Raw genomic sequence first — 20,256 nt, 5'->3', positions numbered from 1 at the left:
ATTTATTATCTCTTAGAGAATCGAACATTCAACGATTCAATTATGGTTTTTTTAATTTTTAACTGATCTTTTAAATATTCAACTATTGTTTTTCACAAGAATTGTTGATAATCTATTAGGTATTTTGATTTCTAAATATTAAATGGACCAATCATGTATTAACATACTAATTAAGTAATTATATTGATTTTTATATATAATTTAAATTTAAATCGATTTTTTAATTTTTCGATTCAATTATATTTTGGAAATCGAAACAAAAAATTTACATTTTCTAAGACCAAAATCGAAACCAAATATCGAACAATCAAACCGCTTATGATTTCGGTCCAATTTCGATTCAGTTTTTTATTTTTCAGTAATTTTTGTACACTCCCCCCCCCCCCCCTTGAAGAAATTGATTTATCAAAGTTTAGCAATTTAAATGATTAAATATTGTTTTTTTTTCTCAACTTGTTCTTACAAACATTTAATGGGCATTGATGATTAGGTCACATTATCAAAGTACCTAAGTAAACATTATTGTTCTATGTAAAGAATATTATTCAAATGTTGCGCACTATGGTGACGACTTCTGTTGATTTTTTTTTTTGGAGAGAACCAAATGACAAAAAACAGATATTATTATCATCTTTAACCACCGCGTAGTAAATGTAAGCAACATAACTAAAGCCAAAAGCACATAGTTAGCATGACTCAATTACCGCTTTTACTAAAAGCTTATACAATTAGACTGAAGCCAACAATACATATCTAGTTTTAACATTCAGTTGCATGTATAGTCATATTGCATTTGAAGAGAGAAGCAAACGAAAAATTACACACATTATAGGAATAAGATAATTTTTCACCACACAATAAAAATAGTCAGCATGACAAAAACCAAAAACCTCCTAAATGTCATAGCTCTAATTCCATGTTGATAGCAAATTTTACCTAAAAGCTTGAGAGGGTGTTTGGTTCATGACAGCTTTTAACATTTCTGTCAGCTACCTCTATCAACATGACAGATCTAGCTTCTCTAGGATCTCAGCTCCCTATTCCATCCTTTAAAGGAGACAGCAATCTGGTCTACGAACCTATGACCAAATCTAGTCACAAATGGTTCGACATTGACTGTACCTGTGACGATTGTATTAATGATCCAATGTACGATTGGTCTGATGAAAAAGAAGTAAGAAGTAAGAAGAAAAAGAATGACTCCCAACAGAGACTCAAAAAGAGATGTGACAACAGAGACCCAAAGGTCGACTTGCTAAGAGAACCATCTGAAAAATTTGAATACTATATCAAATACAAGGGGAAAAGCACAAAATATGATAAGTCTCCCCAGATCAACATGCTCAGACCTTCAAGTTATGATGGTGATTTCCCACCATTAGAGTACGAAGATGTGTGGTTTCGCACGATGCACTCCTGGAAGATCAAAGATCCACTTGTTGTCAACCCAGATGGATCTACCAAGCAGGTATCCCAAGCTCAAGCAACTCTCAATTGACTGTCAGAAAATGTAATAGCTTAGAACAAAATGTTCCGGCAAATTATAGATAACCAGAGAGAGCTGGCTAACAATATCGGAAACAAGTTTGACATCACATCAGTCAACACCAATGAAATCACATTCCCATATAGTTTGTATGTTGAAGTCGAACGTGGCCAACATTTTAATATATTTGAAAATGAAAGATTTTCAGAAAAAATAAAAAATAAAAGACATAAACATCACATCCGTACCCTTTTATCCTCCCTAAGGACATAAACATCACATCCGTACCCTTTTATCCTCCCTAAGGATAAGTTACATAAGAACTCTATTTGCTTGAGAATCTTACTTTTGGAATCAAATTGCTCTCCTTATTTTAACCAATTAGATCAATGCCATGTAATATGATATTACACAAATGCCATTATGTTATTAATAAAAAAATTATTATTATTGTCATGAAATAGAATTGTTACATTTTGAAGATCATATTGTTCCCAATTACATTGGTTAATTAAATTATTAAGTTTAAATTTTTTCAATTTATGATTGTAAATATTTTAAATATAAATTTAATTAAGTACAATTTTCAACACATTTTTGAGTTGAAAATATATAACTATTCTATCTATATTATTCATACACAAGTCAATCTCCTAAAAGATATCCTAATGGTCAAAGCTTTAAGATACCCTTATTAGATATCTCAAGTTTGAATCCTAAGGAAGGTGGGAATATAAAATGAGAGATGGACCACCTCGCATTGTTTAGTCTAGTCCCATAATCATACGCTCACTAGCATTTCTCATGCTGAACCAAACTGTCATAGGCACCTTATGTATATTCTTGAAAAAGCTTATAATATCACCAAACAAAAATATTCTCAAGAAACATACACTTTAAAAATGAAATTCTCAAAAATGTCATTGCATAAGAATATTTTTTATTCGCAAATCAAATGCCCCCTATGTCACACCCCGATTTTCTACCATTTTTTTTTCATCTATATATATATTTTTATAAAATAAACCTGCTTTGATACAAGAATAATACTGCCATCATGACACTCTAATACCAAACTGTAATAACCTGTGTAAAATTCTATACATAATTCCTCTAGCAAATGCATTATAGTAACATGTGTTGCCTAAAGTGGCACCAGGTACAACAGTCCTCAAACAGTCATATAACTTAGCGAAAGCATCTATATACATACACATCCAATAGAAATACCAAAGTTCTATTCATCACCATAACTATACATAATTTTTCAAAGTTTGTCCATCCATAACCATTTCAAAAATACACAATACTTTCCTATACAACATGGTGTCTTACCGTTATTTACTCTAAACAGTATTCTTAATCTCTTCTTTGAAGAACTCTAGGCATGTCTACCTAGGTTTCCTGGAATGATGAAATTATAAGAGTGAGACACCTCTCAGTAAGGCAGAATAGATTATTATCAATGTGTGGTAACATGAGTTTTAATGTTTCAAATACACTTTAATAGTCTATCTTTTCTTACTCTGTGAGCTCATATAAAAATGTATACATGCCCGTAAAAACACTTTTCATATTACATACCTTTCTTTCAAATCATGTTATGAGTAAAATAGTATCTCAAATCATACTCTATATAAAAATCTGTATCTTAATTTATACTATGTATATAACAAGTGTCTCAAATCATACTCTGCATAAAATAAGCATCTCTATACAAGTAAACGTGCATATATGTATAGAAGAACTGCCCTGAATGGATAATATTGTAACATCATGAATTAACCCCGCATGATCCGGGTTGCATGGACCGAAGGCTGAACCTATGATGTAGGACGGGAATGGTCGACCTATGATTCAACCCTAACACAAGCACATACACTTAAAAACTTTAAATTAAGAATTTAACTATTCGAACATAAACACAATAAATCATACTTTATTTCACATGTTTAAATATTTTAAAAAGGTGTATGACTTGTCAAGCAATTAAATCCCAATTGGTTCTTTCATAAAGGAATCAAGTTATATGTTGAAACGTTGTTATTTCAAAGATTCAAGAATAAAAGTTCTATTTTAGCAAACTAATATTCATACAATTGATAGCAAGTACCAATATTTCAATCTATGGATCAAATGGGTTATTCAAAGATGTGATTTTAATCTACTAGCAAGGATTCACAAGATATAGCAAAGGATTTAAACACAAGTACTAAAGTTACCAAGGGATTGATTTGAATGACTTAACGTTGTTCCACACGTAGTTAGGTCACACGGTAGGTCTTTCGTACAAGCTTTGAATCACAAGATGAACGCAGCAATGAAATGTAGATGATGATCGTCATGTGGGTGTATGAAGCTGCTAGCCATGTGGTGTTGATGGGGGCCGTGAGAGTATTAGATGGAGAAGGGATTGATGGAGTCGTTGGATAGTTTAGTGGTCTCTCACCACTTGATCTCCGGAGAGAACGTCGTAACCTCACACTACTCACTCACAAAGAGAGGGACAAGCTTTACAAGCTCAAGCAAAGAAATTTTTCTTCTATATTCAACTTCAACTTCATATGTTGTTCTTACAATAAGAATGCTATTTATAGACATAGCCTGAGACAAAGCATTAAACACTCAACAACTCTCAACAACTTTCAACAACAACTAACCTAACACAATTAATACTTACTAAAAAACAAGAAACTCCAACTCATAAGCACACAAGTCAAGCTTAATTGCCTTACATTATTACAATTCAAATTTGGAATTTAAACATATTCCAAAAGGAAGGCCAAAACCGTGTGGGGCCCATTGGAGCAGTGTGGGACCCACAAGTCTTATGGGGGCCCAAATGGGTCTTAAGTTGGAATTTGATTCAATACTTCACTTAGGTCTTCAAATATGGTCTTCAAGCACCTAATAATCTTGAAATAACATATCCAAGCAAAATATAAAGTCAATATGATAACAAAGTCTTCCATAAAAGAAAGTCTTCTAATCACAATAAGTAAACGATCTTTAATTTATCTCATGTGTTCCTGCAAAATAGATATAAACAATAGTGGACATCTGAAGGCCGTCCACGTGTCACCATGTCAGAAAAGGATTGGACATAAGGAGGTCGTCCACATGTCACCAAATTAGCAAAAGAAAAGGGTATGGCATATTGATCCCCATCAACCTAGTCATGGTTGGCCTACCAAACTAGATCAACTATGTCTGTAATTGTAAATGTATCTGTAACTATGAGTATGATTCTCTTATCCAACTGGTCTAGACTCCAGGGGGTAACTCTACACTTCAATGGAAGAATCAACAATGCCACCAACAACTAATCAAAGAAGTGTGGTTGCACTGCCAACTATGGGGCTACGGTACCGTGCCTAGCTATGGTCCATCAGGGTTCTTAAACCATATAATGTGATTTCCAAAACAATATATATAACATGATATCATAAACACATCTCTATAAAACTGTCATACTATATATCTATATAAAATCACTGTAACTCTGTATAAAAATACTATACTATAGTTCCATAAGGAACTTTGTTTCTCTGTATAAAATATATGTGTTGTAGTTCCACATAGGGAACATTGTAGTTCCATAAGGAACGTTGCAGTTCCACTTATGGAACGATTATATGTACTGTAGTTCATTAAGGAACGTTATAGTTCTATATATAACACTATATTACTATATAAAATACATGTATAAAACTTTGTACTGTAGTTCTATATAGAACACTATATCTTTGTATAAAATCTATATAAAATTTTGTATAAACTCGGTTACACTGTAGCTTTATAAAAAGCACTATCATACTATAGTAAAAATCATATCTGTATATATTCCATAAACTAATAAAGTTATTCATGCATAATATTCAACTCATGCCACAAATTTCTCTGATAATCTGTACTTTAATATACTACTGAAAATATTGATATCATTATCTCTAGGGTTTTACTTAACCCAAACCAAGTCACACAAAATGTATATCATTTCAAACTCCCACTTCATATGTCTGCATATCTAGGAAAACTCAGACAATCATTTCTCATACTATAATTTAGGTTGTTAACTTTGTAAAACGCTTGACATAATCTATTCCACTTACTTGATTCCTAGAGAAATACCTGCAGGGATCCTAAAACTATGTCTGCAGCGTTCACATAAATACTTGTATTCATACATTTTAACTTAATCAGCTAAATCCTAGAATAATTACTATCCTAGCATCCCTAGGCTCACACGCTCCTGTTAACCGGTTAAATTTTAAATGAAAAAAAAAATGGGTATGAACCACTTTCCATATTTAAATTTAATTTCTAACATATTTAAAAACACCAATATGATCAAATCCCTGCAATTTAATCTTATTCCAAAATATTCTCAAAAATCAAATTTAATAAAATACTATAACTTAATAAATAAACCATAATTTTCATACCCATAAAATTACTCAAAAACTCATATACAATATTCCAATAATTATATACCATGTTTAAACCGGGTGAATTTCTAAAATAATTGACATAATTTGTACTCCTCAACTTAGCCTTGGAGTGGTGTCTAGGATCCCCAAATCAAAAATCTGCTCTGTTGATTTTATAGGTCACGCCCGATTTTGATAATGACAAATACTCATTATATCTATAAATGTTTGAAGTTATGTGCAAGGACTTAAATTGACAAATCAAGATGCACATAGAGAAAGTGAAGATTGAAGACCCAATTATTTTATATTGTAATATATTTCATTCATGTGAAGGGTCTGTAATAGTAATTAGGGTTTTTGGTTTGTAATAATCTCACACACATCACGTGCATGGTCTAATACATAAGCTTAAACCAAAACTAAATGAAACAGGACCTACAAACACCCTATGACACTCACTATTGCACATGTACGTGTTAGACATTTGAATAGGGTGTTTATTGCATGAAATAGGACCAAAATGCACAAAATGTGCACCTTCGGTCGACCGACCTTTGTAGTTCATTCTGGCCCCGGTCAACCAAATACGGTCCGGGTCAACAAGTTGACCATGACCCAGCCGACCGAACTATGTAGTTCATTTGGCCCCAATCGACCAAACCTCCTAGGAAGTCTTTGACTTCCTAGTCAACCGAGCGAAAATTGTATACCACCAACCTAGTCGACCGAGTTCCCACGTGTGGGAACCCAACGGTCTGGTCAACTGACAGGCTAAGTTCAATTTAGCCTGGTTGACCAAACTTTTACAAATCGCCCTCGGACATATATGTCCGGTTGATCGAATGACCAGTTCATTTTTTGCCCGGTCAACTGAACCCCAAGAACTTGGATCCGACCGAACTTGTCCTGGTTGATCGGGGCTCTCAGGTTGGACTTAATTTTTACAGTGGTTAACTCGATTAAACAGTGTTAAAATAATTAAAAAATCATTAAATCTTTTCTAATAATTCCAAATATGTCCTTAATGATTATAATTCAGGAGAAGTTTATAAATACCCCCTCATTTGGAATAATTAGCAATCTGATTAGCAAACCCGATTAAGAAATTCTCTCTCATTTTCAAAAATCCTACTACTCACTTTTACACTCCATGCACTCATACTTATCTTCTACTATTGCCAAAATACTTCTTAAGTTGATTTAAGTGATTGATTGGAAAGGTTTGCTCTCCTTGTTTTGTTTGGTTGATACGATTTCTTGAGAGCCAAACCTAAGTGTTCTTAGGGGACTTTGTTAATAAGTTTCTCCTAAGAATACTTGTATTAAACTTCTGAGTATTGTATATTCATTGCAATATCTTGAGAAGTTTGTATTTGTTTTTGGATTGCAAAAACTCTTTCAAAACATTTTCAAATATTTTGAGTAATTTATTTTGACATACCTTTGAAAAGATATTTTTTTTATGTGATATTAATCTTTGTTGCAATATTCATTGACTTCCATATCATTTGCTGAATACAAAGATTAAATATCTTTTGCAAACCAAGTATATACATTTTTTTATATTTACATGATTGAGACATCCTACTGATTGATATATTTGAGACTAGATTGATATCTTTGTTTGAGCACGTTGATTGAACATCTTGTGATACAAAGAACATACTGGTTTGCACTCTCACGCACTGGTTACACTGATAGAAAATATAGTTGAGAGTTGATATATTAAACCACACTAAGTTTATATATTAAATCATTTTGTGGTGTATGTGATTGAGCGTATCTGGGTACATATTTGCTTTATACGAAAGTATAATCACTGTACCAATATTCTTTGATTGTAAAATTTGAGTGTTTCTAGGCGTGGCCTGTGAGATCGGTAATCCAGCCCGATAAGGATTGGTTGTAAAGGTTGAGGTCAGCTCTATGCTAATTGACCTGATTTGTCTAGGTGCTACTCCACCCGTTTAAGTGAGCAATGATAGTGATAATCATTGTGCTTGTTAGCCAAGGCGGGGACGTAGGCAATTCGCCGAACTTTGATAACATTTCTGCATGTCACTCTTACTTTACTGCTTTCTTGTGCATGTTAGCTTAATTAAATTGCTTTATTTAATTTTTGGCATACATTTACATTACTTAGACTAGATTGACCATAGGATTATGAATATACTGTTGTTAGGATATTTACATAGGGATTAAATTTTAAAAATACCAATTCACCCCCTTCTTGGGATCACAGTAAAACTAACATGCTCCGATTAACTTGCTAAGAATTGAAGTCGAGACCTCGTGGTGATGTCTATTTTTCGATTTGGTTTATGGATGAAGAAATAATCTAGAGAGAGTGTGGGAGAGCATGAGGAGAGAGAGAGAGTGAGGGTTGGCATCAAATAGGAAGGTCTCAGCTTCTATAATTGTAACCTTAGTAAAGCTTAAGATTCAAGCTTTCATATATATATATACACTCACAATTAAATTTATGCCATTATTTATTTTATTCATTTTTTTAAAAAATAATTAATAATTTTTTTTTCCAGGTTACTACACCCTAAGCTATTTTGGGCCAACTGTCAAGGTATAACAAAATCGACATGCAATTGTACGAACCAAAGAATAAGCAGTCAATTGAAACAATAAAATAGTTCAATTAACTTCAAAAAATGGACCATCCCCACTGCCATATACAAGAGTTGTGTCCATGCAACAATTTTTTTTTTTTTTTTAAGCCTCCAAATTCACCACTAGTCTCATGTAAAGTTCAATGATGATCACATGTACCAATGTCAGTCAGATTATATCAATCCATAATTAGCCTATCTATTTAAGGCATGATTCTTGTATTATAGCTGTAATATATCTTGTGATTAGCTATATATTTTAGCTTCCTCTTTAGTTAGACAGGGTTGATGTAATTGCTGAGATTCGGCCATGTAATTGTCATGTAATTAGCTGCCATGTAACTGCCATGTAATTAGCTCAAACGTTGCTATATAATGAGAAAAACCCTCACAAAGAAGTTATTCAATACAATTGATATGGTATCAGAGCCTAAAACTTGAATTAGGTTTTTTGGATCAATTTCTTTCATGATTATGAGGGTTGTTGAGTCACCTTAGGCAGTTTTCTTTGGTTTTGGGAATCTCTAGGCATTAGAGGTTCATTGTGGTTTGAGTTTTGTGGCTATCGGTAGTGTCTGGGCATCATTATGGTGATGCCAAGACATTCTTAGGAGAATTTTGTGGTTGATAGTTTCTAGGCATAATTATGGTGTTGTAGAGACATTCTAGTGTGAGTTTTGTGGCTATCTAAGATACCTAGAAGCCATAGGCTTGAATCGGGGTGGCTGGTTGTACTCAATAGATAGTGTTGCACACGGCTAAGGAGTTTGTGGTTTTCGGTGATGCCTGGAGGTTGTCGGCTTGATCTGAGATGGCTGGTTGTGCTAGACAGATTGTATTACACACACGGTTGCTTCACTTTCTAGGGTAGGTAATTGTTTTGGGCTTGTTTTCTTTGTGTTGGGCTATTTTGGCTTTGCTGGTTCGACTGGTTTTGACTTGCTTCTAGTGTATTAAGCAAAAAGGGTTATTTTAAGTCAATTATTTTTGGGTTGTATTGGGCTTTGTGGGTTGGGCTACTTTGTGCTTTGTTGGTTGGTGTTTTTTGCATTTTCTGTCTTGTCTTTTATTGTTGTGTTATGGGCATCATGACTACCAACTCAGATTCTTGTGGTGTGCGCTTCACGAGTAAAAATTGTGGTACTTGAGAATTTTAATTCCGCATATTTGTTATGGGGAAGGAGTTATGGGGTCTTATTGATGGTAGTGACCCGGCTCCAACTGAGCTTTCTAAATTGGCTTAGTGGAAGGTCAAAGATGCTAGAGTAATATCATGGATTATAGGATCTATTGATCCTCAACTTGTCCTATATCTGAGGTCGTACAAGACTGCTAAAAGCATGTGGGAATTTTTGAAGAAATTTTATAATTAGGACAACACAGCCCAACTTTTTTAGTTGGAATATGAGATTTCCAATTACACTCAGAGCGATCTCTCCATTCAAGATTATTTTTTTGGGTTTCAAAACTTATGGGGTGAATTTGATGACATGGTTTATGCTAAGGTGCTAGCTGCATCTCTCTCTGTTGTTCACAAAGTTCATGAACAGAGTAAGAAAGACCAGTTTTTGACAAAATTATGGCCTGAATTCGAGACAACTCGCTCTAATTTGATGAACCTTGATCCTTCTCCTTCATTGGATGTGTGTTTTGGAGAATTAATTCGGGAGGAGCAGCGTCTTGAAACACAAGTCATTTTTTAGCAAGATAAAATGACATCTAATGTCGTTGCGTATGCAACTCATGGGAAAGGCAAAGGTAGGGATATGTGGAAGGTTCAATGCTTTGGTTGTAAGGAGCGTGGGCACATTTCTGCTTACAGTTCAAAGAAATCTTACAATTACTACAAGAAGTTGGGCCATATTATCAAAGAATGTCCTATTCATCCCCAGAGTCATCAAGCTCATGCCTATTAGGCGGTGGTTGGTCCTTCTTCTTCATCTAGTTCTTCTACAGCTAGTGATCAATCTGTCCTTACCCCAGAGATGGTTCAACAGATAATTATGTCAGCCTTTTCTGCCTTAGGGCTCCAAGGTAATGGTACTACTACATCTCAATATTGGATTGATTCTTCTGCATCCAATCATATGACTAGATTGTCTGACACTCTTTGCAATGTTCACCCTTGTCATGGTTCACCCCATATTCAGATAGCATATGGAGTCATTTAGCTATTGATGAAGTTGGGGATATTAATTCTTATTTCAGAGATGTTTATGTATCTCCTGAATTTTCTACTAGTATTATCTTAGTTGGCCAATTAGTTGATAATAACTGTGATGTTTATTTCTCCAATGATGGTTGTCTTGTGCAAGATTAGGTGTCGAGGAAGACACTCACTAAGGGGCCTAAAGTTGGCAGACTTTTTTCCATTACACTTTTCCATTCCTAGTTTATCTTTGGCTTGTATGACAGTTAATTCTTAGAGTGAAATATGGCACAAACGTTTGAGTCATCCAAACTCTGTTGTTTTGTCTCATATGTTAAGTCTTGGTTTGTTAGGCAATAAAGAACATGTTTCTAAAGCTATGTCATTTGATTGTTCGATATGCAAACTTGGAAAAAGTAAAACTCTTTCATTTCCTTCTCATGGTAGTCGCACTGCAAAATTCTTTGATATTGTGCATGGTGATGTTTGGGCTATTTCTCCTATAATTTCTCATATTCGATACAAATATTTTGTGACATTCATTAATGATTTCAGTCGATATATTTGGGTCTATTTTCTTCAGTCCAAATCTGAGGTCTCGTCTGTTTTTTATATCTTTGTAGCATATATTGAGATCCAATTTTCTACAGGTATTAAGATTTTACGGTCTAATTCTGGTGGGGAATACATGTCCCACGAGTTTCATGATTTCTTACACCACAAAGGCATTGTGTCTCAATGCTCATGTCCTAATACCACACAGCAAAATGGGGTGGCCGAACATATGATCCGACATCTATATGACGTTGTTCGCACCTTATTGTTTGAGTCCTCTATTCCTTCTAAATTCTGGGTTGAGCATTATCTACGCAGTTTACTTAATTAATAAACTCTCCTCTCATGTCTTGAATTCTGATTCTCCTAATTTTCGTTTGCATCATCAGCATCCTAGCTATCTTAATTTGCATGCTTTTGGATGTGTTTGTTTTTTTCATTTATCTTCTCATGAACATCACAAACTTTCTGCTCAATCCTGTAAATGTGTCTTTATGGGTTATAGTATTTCTCACAATGGCTATGTTTGCTATGATCCCGGTTCTAACAAATTTCGTGCTTCTTGTAATGTTGTTTTCTTTGAAAATCAATATTACTTTTCTACCCATCTTAAGCCCTTGTCTAAGCTTAGTGTTCTTCCGTGTTATGATGAATTGCCTCCTCTTCCTGAACAGTTCAAACCTCGAATTATGTATACTTGACATCTACCGACTTTGCCCTCTCTCGAGCTTTACTCTTCCTCCGCATTTGATCCAACGTCGTCTGTGCCTCTTGAGCCAAACATGGCTCCTACATCTGGTCCTCAACGCTCTACACGAGTATCACGCCCTCCTAGTTGGTATGGTTTTAATGCTACTTTAACTTCTATTCCCATTCCTACATGCTTTTTTTAGGCTATTAAACATGAATGTTGGCGAAAAGCGATGGATAAGGAACTTAGGGCTCTCCAAGATAATCTTACATGGGACATGGTTCCTTGCCCGTCCAATATTAAGGTCATCAGTTGTAAATGGGTTTACTCGATCAAGCTCCGCTCTAATGGAACTTTGGACCGGTATAAGGCACGGTTGGTTGCCCTTGGGAACAAGCAAGAGTATGGGGTGGACTATGAGGAGACTTTTGCTCCAGTAGCCAAGATGACTATAGTGCGTACAGTTATTTCTATTGCTGCTTCACAAGGCTGGCCACTTCATCAAATGGACGTCAAAAATGCATTTCTTCATGGTGATCTCAAAGAGGAAATTATATGGTCCTCCCACTTGGTCTTTCCTCCTCTTCTTCAAATGTATGTAAGTTGAAGCAATCTTTCTATGGGCTGAAACAGGCTCCCCGAGCATGGTTTGACAAGTTTCGAACTACTTTGCTTCAATTTTCCTTTCAGCAAAGCCAATATGACTCTTCTTTGTTCCTTTGCAAGACATCTACTGGTATTGTTCTTCTAGTTTATGTTGATGATATTGTTATACCAGGACCGATTCTGCTTTGATTTATCATCTCCAGCTCACGCCTCTTTTCATATGAAGGATCTTGGTCCTCTTACGTACTTCTTGGGATTGAAAGTTCACACTGCTCCTTTGGGCATCTTCCTAAATCAACATAAGCATACATAGGATTTAATTACTTTGGCTAGTCTTCAGGTTACTTCTTCTGTAGATAGTCCTTTAGAAGTTAACACAAAGTATCACTATGAGGAGGGTGATCTCCTTTCTGATCCTACTGTGTATCACTAGCTGGTGGGTAGCTTGAACTATTTGACTATTATTCGACTTTATATTTTCTTTGTTGTCCAACAAGTTAGCCAGTTTATGCAGACTCCATGCCATTTACACTTAGTTGTCGTTCATCGTATCATTTGATATCTTCAAGGGTCCCCTAGTCGTGCATTGTTCTTTCTTACTAGCTCTCCTCATCGTCTCATTGCTTATAGTAATGCTGAGGGGGCCAATTGTCCTGATACTCACCGTTCTGTCACGAGTTGGTGCCTCTTCCTTGGAGATTCTTTGATTTCTTGGAAGAGTAAAAATAGGCTCGTGTTTCAAAATCTTCAACCAAATCTGAATACCGTGCTATGTATGTTGCTTGTTCTAAGATTAGTTGGCGTCGTGGGTTTCTTGCTAAGTTAGGTTTCTCTCTACTTGATCTCACTCCTCTCCATGCTGATAACACTAGCGCTATTCAAATTGCTGCTAATTCCATTTATCATGAGCGCACGAAGCATATTGAGGTGGATTGTCACTCTATTCGAGAAACACTGGACACTCATGTCATTTCTCTTCCTCACATTACTACTAACCTCCTGATTGCTGACATCTTTACAAAAGTCATGACTCATCAACGCCATTAGTTTCTCATGGGCAAATTCATGCTTCTTGATCAACTCGCATCAATTTTTTTTTTTTAGGGGAGGGGGGGGGGGAGATGGTAGGGATGTAGGTCAGATTATATCAAGCCATTATTAGCCTATAATTAGTCCATCTATTTATGGCATGATTCTTGTATTATAGCTATAAATATCTTGTTATTAGCTGTATATTTTAGCTTCCTATTTAGTTAGACAGGATTGATGTAATTATTGAGATTCGGCCATGTAACTACCATGTAATTAGTGTCATGTAACTACCATGTAATTAGCTCAAACGTTGCTATATAATGAAACGAATCCTCACAAAGAAGGTATTCAATACAATTGATACCAAATGCTAAATGCTTAAAGAAAGACCAGAGCTGATCCCAAGCTGCCCAATCTCAATATCTTCAAGCAGCAGTCAAAAATCATAATTGGAGACAATGAACAAAACCCCAAAAGAAAAAACATGGCGTGGTATCCTCCATTGTTGGATCCTGCTACTATATTGCATAGGCAAAAACCTAGAACATAAGGGTATCATACAATGCGAACAGCCAAACAAAAGAGTACTTCCCATTCATCTTGCGCTGTCTGTGTTCTGATTACATTGGAAAAATCTACGTATGGATAAGTTTTTTCTTACGCGAAAATGTAGCAAAATAAATGCAAGAATCCGATACCCAATTGCCATAAGAAACAACACTAGTAAATTCTTCCACTTCGAACTATTATCTGAAGATATGTCATATGCATTATGGAGTGCATCAAATCCAGATATGGCCCTTACTCCAGCTGCAAAGGAAGTCCCAACGTACTCGTTCTCTAAAAGTCCCTGAAACATGGAGGTAACAAGTTCAAGGATTTATTCAGCAAGCAAAATATCAAAATTCAGAACAAATGTAAACAAAAACTGACAATAACAACAAAGTATTCCACAAGATGCTCCTTGCTGAAAAAAAAACTTGAGAATTCAGATCTATAACGCGTCTTAGGATAATCAGGGTACAGATGATTTTGAAATGCTTAGGAGGATAGCTTTAAAGATCAACTTGCCTGGACAGAGTAAGTGTGGAATGCAATATAGGAAAATGGATACATCCACACTGGTCGAGGCAAAGCACTACGGATTCTGAAGTAGCCAGCTGAAAGCATCATTATGACCTGAAAACCCCGTCAATACTGACAATAAGAATAAGGCAACACACCTAAGTTGGGCATAAAATAAAATTTTCAACAAAGACCTATGAGTAATGCCTAATCAGATGGTCAAGATAATACTTGAGCCAAAGTCTGAAATACATGTGTCACCTTTGCAACGCTATAGCTGAACCTCAAAAAAAAAAAAAAAAAAGAGACAAACAAACAAAAATGAAAAACAAAACAAAAATTAGAAAAACAAAAAACTACAACCATTGTCATGCTATTTAAAAGAACGGAGAAACAAAATTTTGATTTTGCAGTCCAACTGGGCCAAGCATTTAAAGCTATGAAACTCTCCCGCCAGCAACAAGGATGACGAAGACAAAGAAGAAAAGAATAAATTATAAACAAATTATAATAAGTATATATTTAATTAAAAAATTGTATTTTGAATAAAATTAACAACACCTAAATCACTAAAGCACAAATACCAATTAAATAGCAACTTAGAAAGTAGAGAGTGGAACTAACATGCATGATTACAAGTGTCAAGATGCACCAAAATACATCTCGACAAATAGAAGCAACAAGCAGCAATAGTCCTTCATTAACTAAGAGGCACATGAAGAACATCAGCACAAAGTACATCAACAAGCTGAACTCGTCTCGCAGCCCTACTAGGAAGTAGAAAACTAGGCTTGATGATATGGAAATGAGAAACAGAAATGGGATGCTGGAAAGAAGTTGGCCAAGTAGAAAAACTAATGCTCCTGAATGTTGGTTTGATTCTTCACACGCATATATCTGCAAAACATGCAATAGGTTTGATTAGATCATTTATGAAAAAAGACAACAGAAGCAATTATGCAACTCTTTGAAATAGGAGCTACACTACAATTTCATATGAATCTTCCTGCCACAAATTATGGTCCACCAACATCAAACAAAACATACTGTTCCAGTTCTTTCTTAATACCACATTTTGGGACCTTGCCAAAGGCCAGATATCATTAGGTTATAATTTGGTCCTTTAAATTCAAGAAACATAATTTTACTGTTTGGGAAAGTGAAAAAAGAGACTGACAAAGGATAGAGTTACAAATTCCAAATTTGTAGCAACATCCCTGCACTGCACATAGACTATATAGGACATGATTTTATCCACTACATCAATTAAGTGCAACAGCTATCACGTTCCATGATAAATGTAAACGGAAAATATGGTCCCTAACATATTTTAACAAACTTAAGATACATATCATAAAACATTAGGCTTGCTTGCACTCTAAGTACGCAAATAAATTGAAGCACAGTTTTAAATATTTTACAGAATGCTTGCAAAACTTAAAACAATGAAAATAAAGTCATGCAAATTCATGTGGGCACATGCAATTCAAAGGCATAAGCATGCTGATTACCATTGATACAAGAAGCATGTCCACACTTCAGCAAAACAAATTTGGACTTCCAAGCTTGACCACCTTCATTCACTTCAAAATTTTGAACAAAACATGCAATATTTCACAAATACTTCATCTTAAGCATTTGTCTCAAGTATTTTAGTCATAACTTTTTCTATACAACTCTAAATTAGACGTTCTTGGTATCAACAGAAAGCTAAGAGAAAATCTCACAACTTTCATGTGCAAAGAAACATATAAATGGGATGGTTAAAAACTTTTGCTTGTTGGGCTGCAGCAATGTTGTGACCTTAAACTACACAAAATGGTGGCTGTGGATGTTAAAATAGGGTTGAGCCTACGACGCTCTTACGACATATCCACTCCGGTTAAAATGTTGGTGACTATAAATGGAACCCGGTGGTATTTCCCGTCCTTCGATCGGCCGAGAATCGGGAAAAAAATTGAGGAGAGCCCGGATTGACAATCAAGAACCACCACGAAATTCATGGGAAGATTCTCTGCAACTTAGGCGGAGCAGATTTTCAGTTTGAGTTCCAAGGCACCAATTTTCTTCGATTCTGGCTCCATTAAACCCCGGATTGACAATCAGGAACCATCACGGGGTTCCTGGAAAGATTCTCTACAACGTAGGCGGAGTGGAATTTCAGTTTGGGGTTCTAGGGCCTTGAGTGTAAATGCACTTATGTGTGCGTGGACATTGAACTGTATTAATCCAGAAATTCACAATGATAAGCCATGCTGTAATTGAAAAGTGATAAAAATCCAGAAGAATTAAACATTAAAACAAGGAAGCCAACAAGCAGCACATCAGCTCATTGCACATTTATGCAGGGAAAAAAAATGTGTCTTTTCTCTTTCAAAAGTCGGCATATTAAATATAAGCCCTTATCATCATCTTCTCCGGTTGCAAATTAGTTTAAAACCCCCTTAAATGTTGTCTACTGTTCTAAGAATATCCAAGCAGTCTACTAACTGCAACCAGACTCTCAACAAGGCAAAGCCCTACAATATATGAAATTAAACAGGCTAAAACTCAAGAGAAGTTAAACACTTGAGCAATATATTAATAGCACTTTATGATGTCCAAATAGACAGCAAGTGATAATTTTCTTGCTCCTTGGAGTTAACATCAAACAAAAGTACAATGACTAAATTTACCTTGATTTCTTTCATATGCGCGGGTACACCAGCAATGCTCAGAAGAGAAGTAAATGAAACAAATACAAATACTGCTGCAACTCTTGTCTGCAATTCACAAAGCAAAGAAAAAGAAACAACTCATGCACATTAGAAGTGTGATAGATGGTGTGAACACACACTCAAAGGCATAATTGCTCTGGCATTATATTGAGTTTCATGTGCAACTCAACCATGTCCAGAGAAAAAACTATGAGAATTCATTAACAGAGTTTACTAGAATTTTGTACCAGATACAACAGTGATGCAGGCCATATCTTTCCAGGTTTCGGACAAGCAACTCAGAGCAAGAGATCAGCATCAACAGATTGGTTCCATGTCTTGTTTTTTTAACGTGGGGGAACTAACAGAGTGCAGATTCATGAATAGTGGTTTACAATTTCTTAGTTTGCCATTTGGCCTACTTATGTTACAACTTTCAAAATGTCGGAAATTTTTTACATTCATGTGATATATCAGTGACAATCATAGCAATGAGTCATGAAAACTTAAGCCTTCAATTTTAGAAATATGTTTGCTCAGATTACTCCAGAATAGTAACTTAAAAAATGAAGGTAGATAGCCAAGAAAGAAACAATGGCTAGTTTAACTTGTCATGACAGAAAGTAAAATAATAATCCACAAGCTAAAAAGCTGCCATATGAATATAGCACAAATGTATTTACACTTCACATTATTGAACCTTGATTTCATGAAAGTCTTAAACTGATATTAACTAACAACTTGTTTTTTTTTCCAGGGATCATTTGTGAAAAACTCAGAAATCGAGCTGACTGACATAGTGACGAGTCAGAACTGGAATCATGACTCAGACCAGCTTTGGAAATATCACACTAATGGTTGTACAAGCAGCTTCTAAAAGCCAAATACAAACAAAAATCTTTAAAAAAGTTAATGCAATCCAAAAAAAGAGCTTCTAAAAATTAAAGAACACACATGGCACTAACTTATTCATCCTTTTCTTCAAAGGAAAGTGGAATCTATTCTCTACCATTTTCAAAGATATTTTTGTCTCAATTCACTTTGTAAAGTTTTCTAAGCTAAAACTTGGGAGAGCCACATTAGAGTCTAAAGAATTTAGAATAAGTAGGAATAAGACAGAATATATAAAAAATGAAATGTAATTTTAGTAATGTAAGGAGTAGTAGTGGAGAGAATATTAAACTTGATAATCAAGAGATTAATAGCACTAATAGATTTAGATATCTTGGATCTATTATGCAAGCACAAGGTGAAATTGAAGAAGACGTAGTACATAGAATTAAAATAGGTTGGGTTAAATTGAGGAGTGTGTCAAGTGTATTGTCTGATCGTAGAATACCCTTAATAGAATTAAAATATGTTGGGTTAAATGGAGGAGTGCGTCAGGTGTATTTTCTGATCATAGAATACCCTTAAAATTAAAAGGAAATTTTTACAAGATAGTTATAAGGCCAGCTATGCTTTACGGTTCAAAATGCTGGTCAACTAAGAAACATGTACAAAAAGTAAAAGTTATTGAAATGCGAATGTTGAGGTGGATGATAGTTATAACATTAAAATATAAAGTAAAAAATGAGCATATATGCAAAAATAGACATAGCACTAATTGAAGACAAGATATTGGAGGGGCGGCTTAGATGGTTTGGGCATTTGAAAACGCAGGCCTAGTTCAACACCTGTGAGGAGGAATGAGTTAGTTATTGGATCTGGCATGAAAGAGGGTAGGGCTAGGCCTAAACTAACTTGGAATGAGATAGTGAGGAAGGATTTAATTTCCCTTAATCTAATAGAGGAAAACGTTCGCAATCAAGTGAATTGATGAAAAAAGATTTATGTAGCCAACCCCACCTAGTGGGACTAAAGGCTTCTTGTTGTTGTTATTGTTGTTGTTGTCACTTTGTAAAGTTTCTATGCCTTGAAATTTTATTTTTTTTAAGTAAAGTGTTTTCCTACCAAATAAATTGAAACTATTGAAAAAAGGTAACCACTTTCCACTAATCACTTCAACAATGATGAGTCACCGCAATAGCAAATCCTATCAGACATTACAAATTGGTTTTCTTTAAGCTGGTTTCAAACACTCTTTCAATAACTTGCTTCCAAGAAACAGACCCAAAAGCATGTGCAGCAAGGGAAATTAACTTTTGAAAAATCTAACCTTAGAATCCATGGCATAATATTAACCAGTTCAAGTTGACAAGATTCATGTTTTATCCACTGAAAAGTACTAAGCAGTCAACAGTGTATGGGCTGATTCACAGAGTTACGTGGTTCTGAACATGACATAACTTATTTGAAATTGTAATAGAAGCATGTCAATTAAATTACACCATCAAAATTTAAAACACAAAGCATGACAAGGGATATATATGGTATTGAAGAAATTCCAAAGCAATTACAAGATTCAAAACTTACAAGCATTACATTATAAGCAGGCAAACTCCACAAACCATAGGGGTCCAAGGAAGGGTGGCGTGGCAATTGCTAATTAAGATATAGGCATGCAATAATTACTGAAGTCTTTGCAACCATAATTCCAAACTCTTTAGGGATCAAAAAATAGTTGATTTTAAAACTCACCTTAACAGATAACAGAGAATGCCCCAAGCCAGAAAAGGCTGTACCAACACAAAGCGCAAGAAGCATGCAAAGAATTAGCTGAAGCCAGAAGTACTTCCATTCCCTTGACATAACTAATAATGATCTCCAAGTCAAAACTGCAATCCTAGTAACATTGCTAGCCACTCCCTTGCTTTTAAGAAGTGGACCTTCCTGTAATAATGCATTGAAAAGAGAATTATGAAGGCTATTGGCTTTTAGAAGCAAACTAACAGCCACCAAAGCTCTTTCTTTTACTGCATTCATGATGCAAAAGTTCATAGAATGTTTTAGAGTAAGATACAAAAAGAGACAAAAAACGAG

At 35.0% G+C, this 20,256-nt stretch overlaps 1 protein-coding gene across 5 annotated transcripts in view; it reads right to left on the bottom strand.

The window, feature by feature from the left end:
* Window positions 1–14,049: 14,049 nt before the first annotated feature.
* The window catches only part of LOC131148869 (ABC transporter G family member 3), a 54,306-nt gene continuing 48,099 nt past the window's right edge, over window positions 14,050–20,256 (bottom strand). For 4 of the 5 annotated variants that reach the window (XM_058098814.1, XM_058098817.1, XM_058098815.1 and 1 more), the window contains 5 exons: window positions 19,915–20,106; window positions 17,314–17,400; window positions 15,263–15,535; window positions 14,645–14,752; window positions 14,050–14,423 (listed from right to left, as the gene is read on the bottom strand). In XM_058098814.1, the coding sequence (XP_057954797.1) occupies window positions 14,169–14,423; window positions 14,645–14,752; window positions 15,263–15,535; window positions 17,314–17,400; window positions 19,915–20,106 (915 nt within the window). In that variant the 3' untranslated portion in view covers window positions 14,050–14,168. The other variant, XM_058098818.1, reaches the window with a different exon arrangement.

The sequence above is a fragment of the Malania oleifera genome, chromosome 2 (genome assembly GCF_029873635.1).
Source record: "Malania oleifera isolate guangnan ecotype guangnan chromosome 2, ASM2987363v1, whole genome shotgun sequence".
Classification (NCBI taxonomy): Eukaryota; Viridiplantae; Streptophyta; class Magnoliopsida; order Santalales; family Ximeniaceae; genus Malania; species Malania oleifera.
This window is presented reverse-complemented; position numbering and strand designations above follow the sequence as displayed.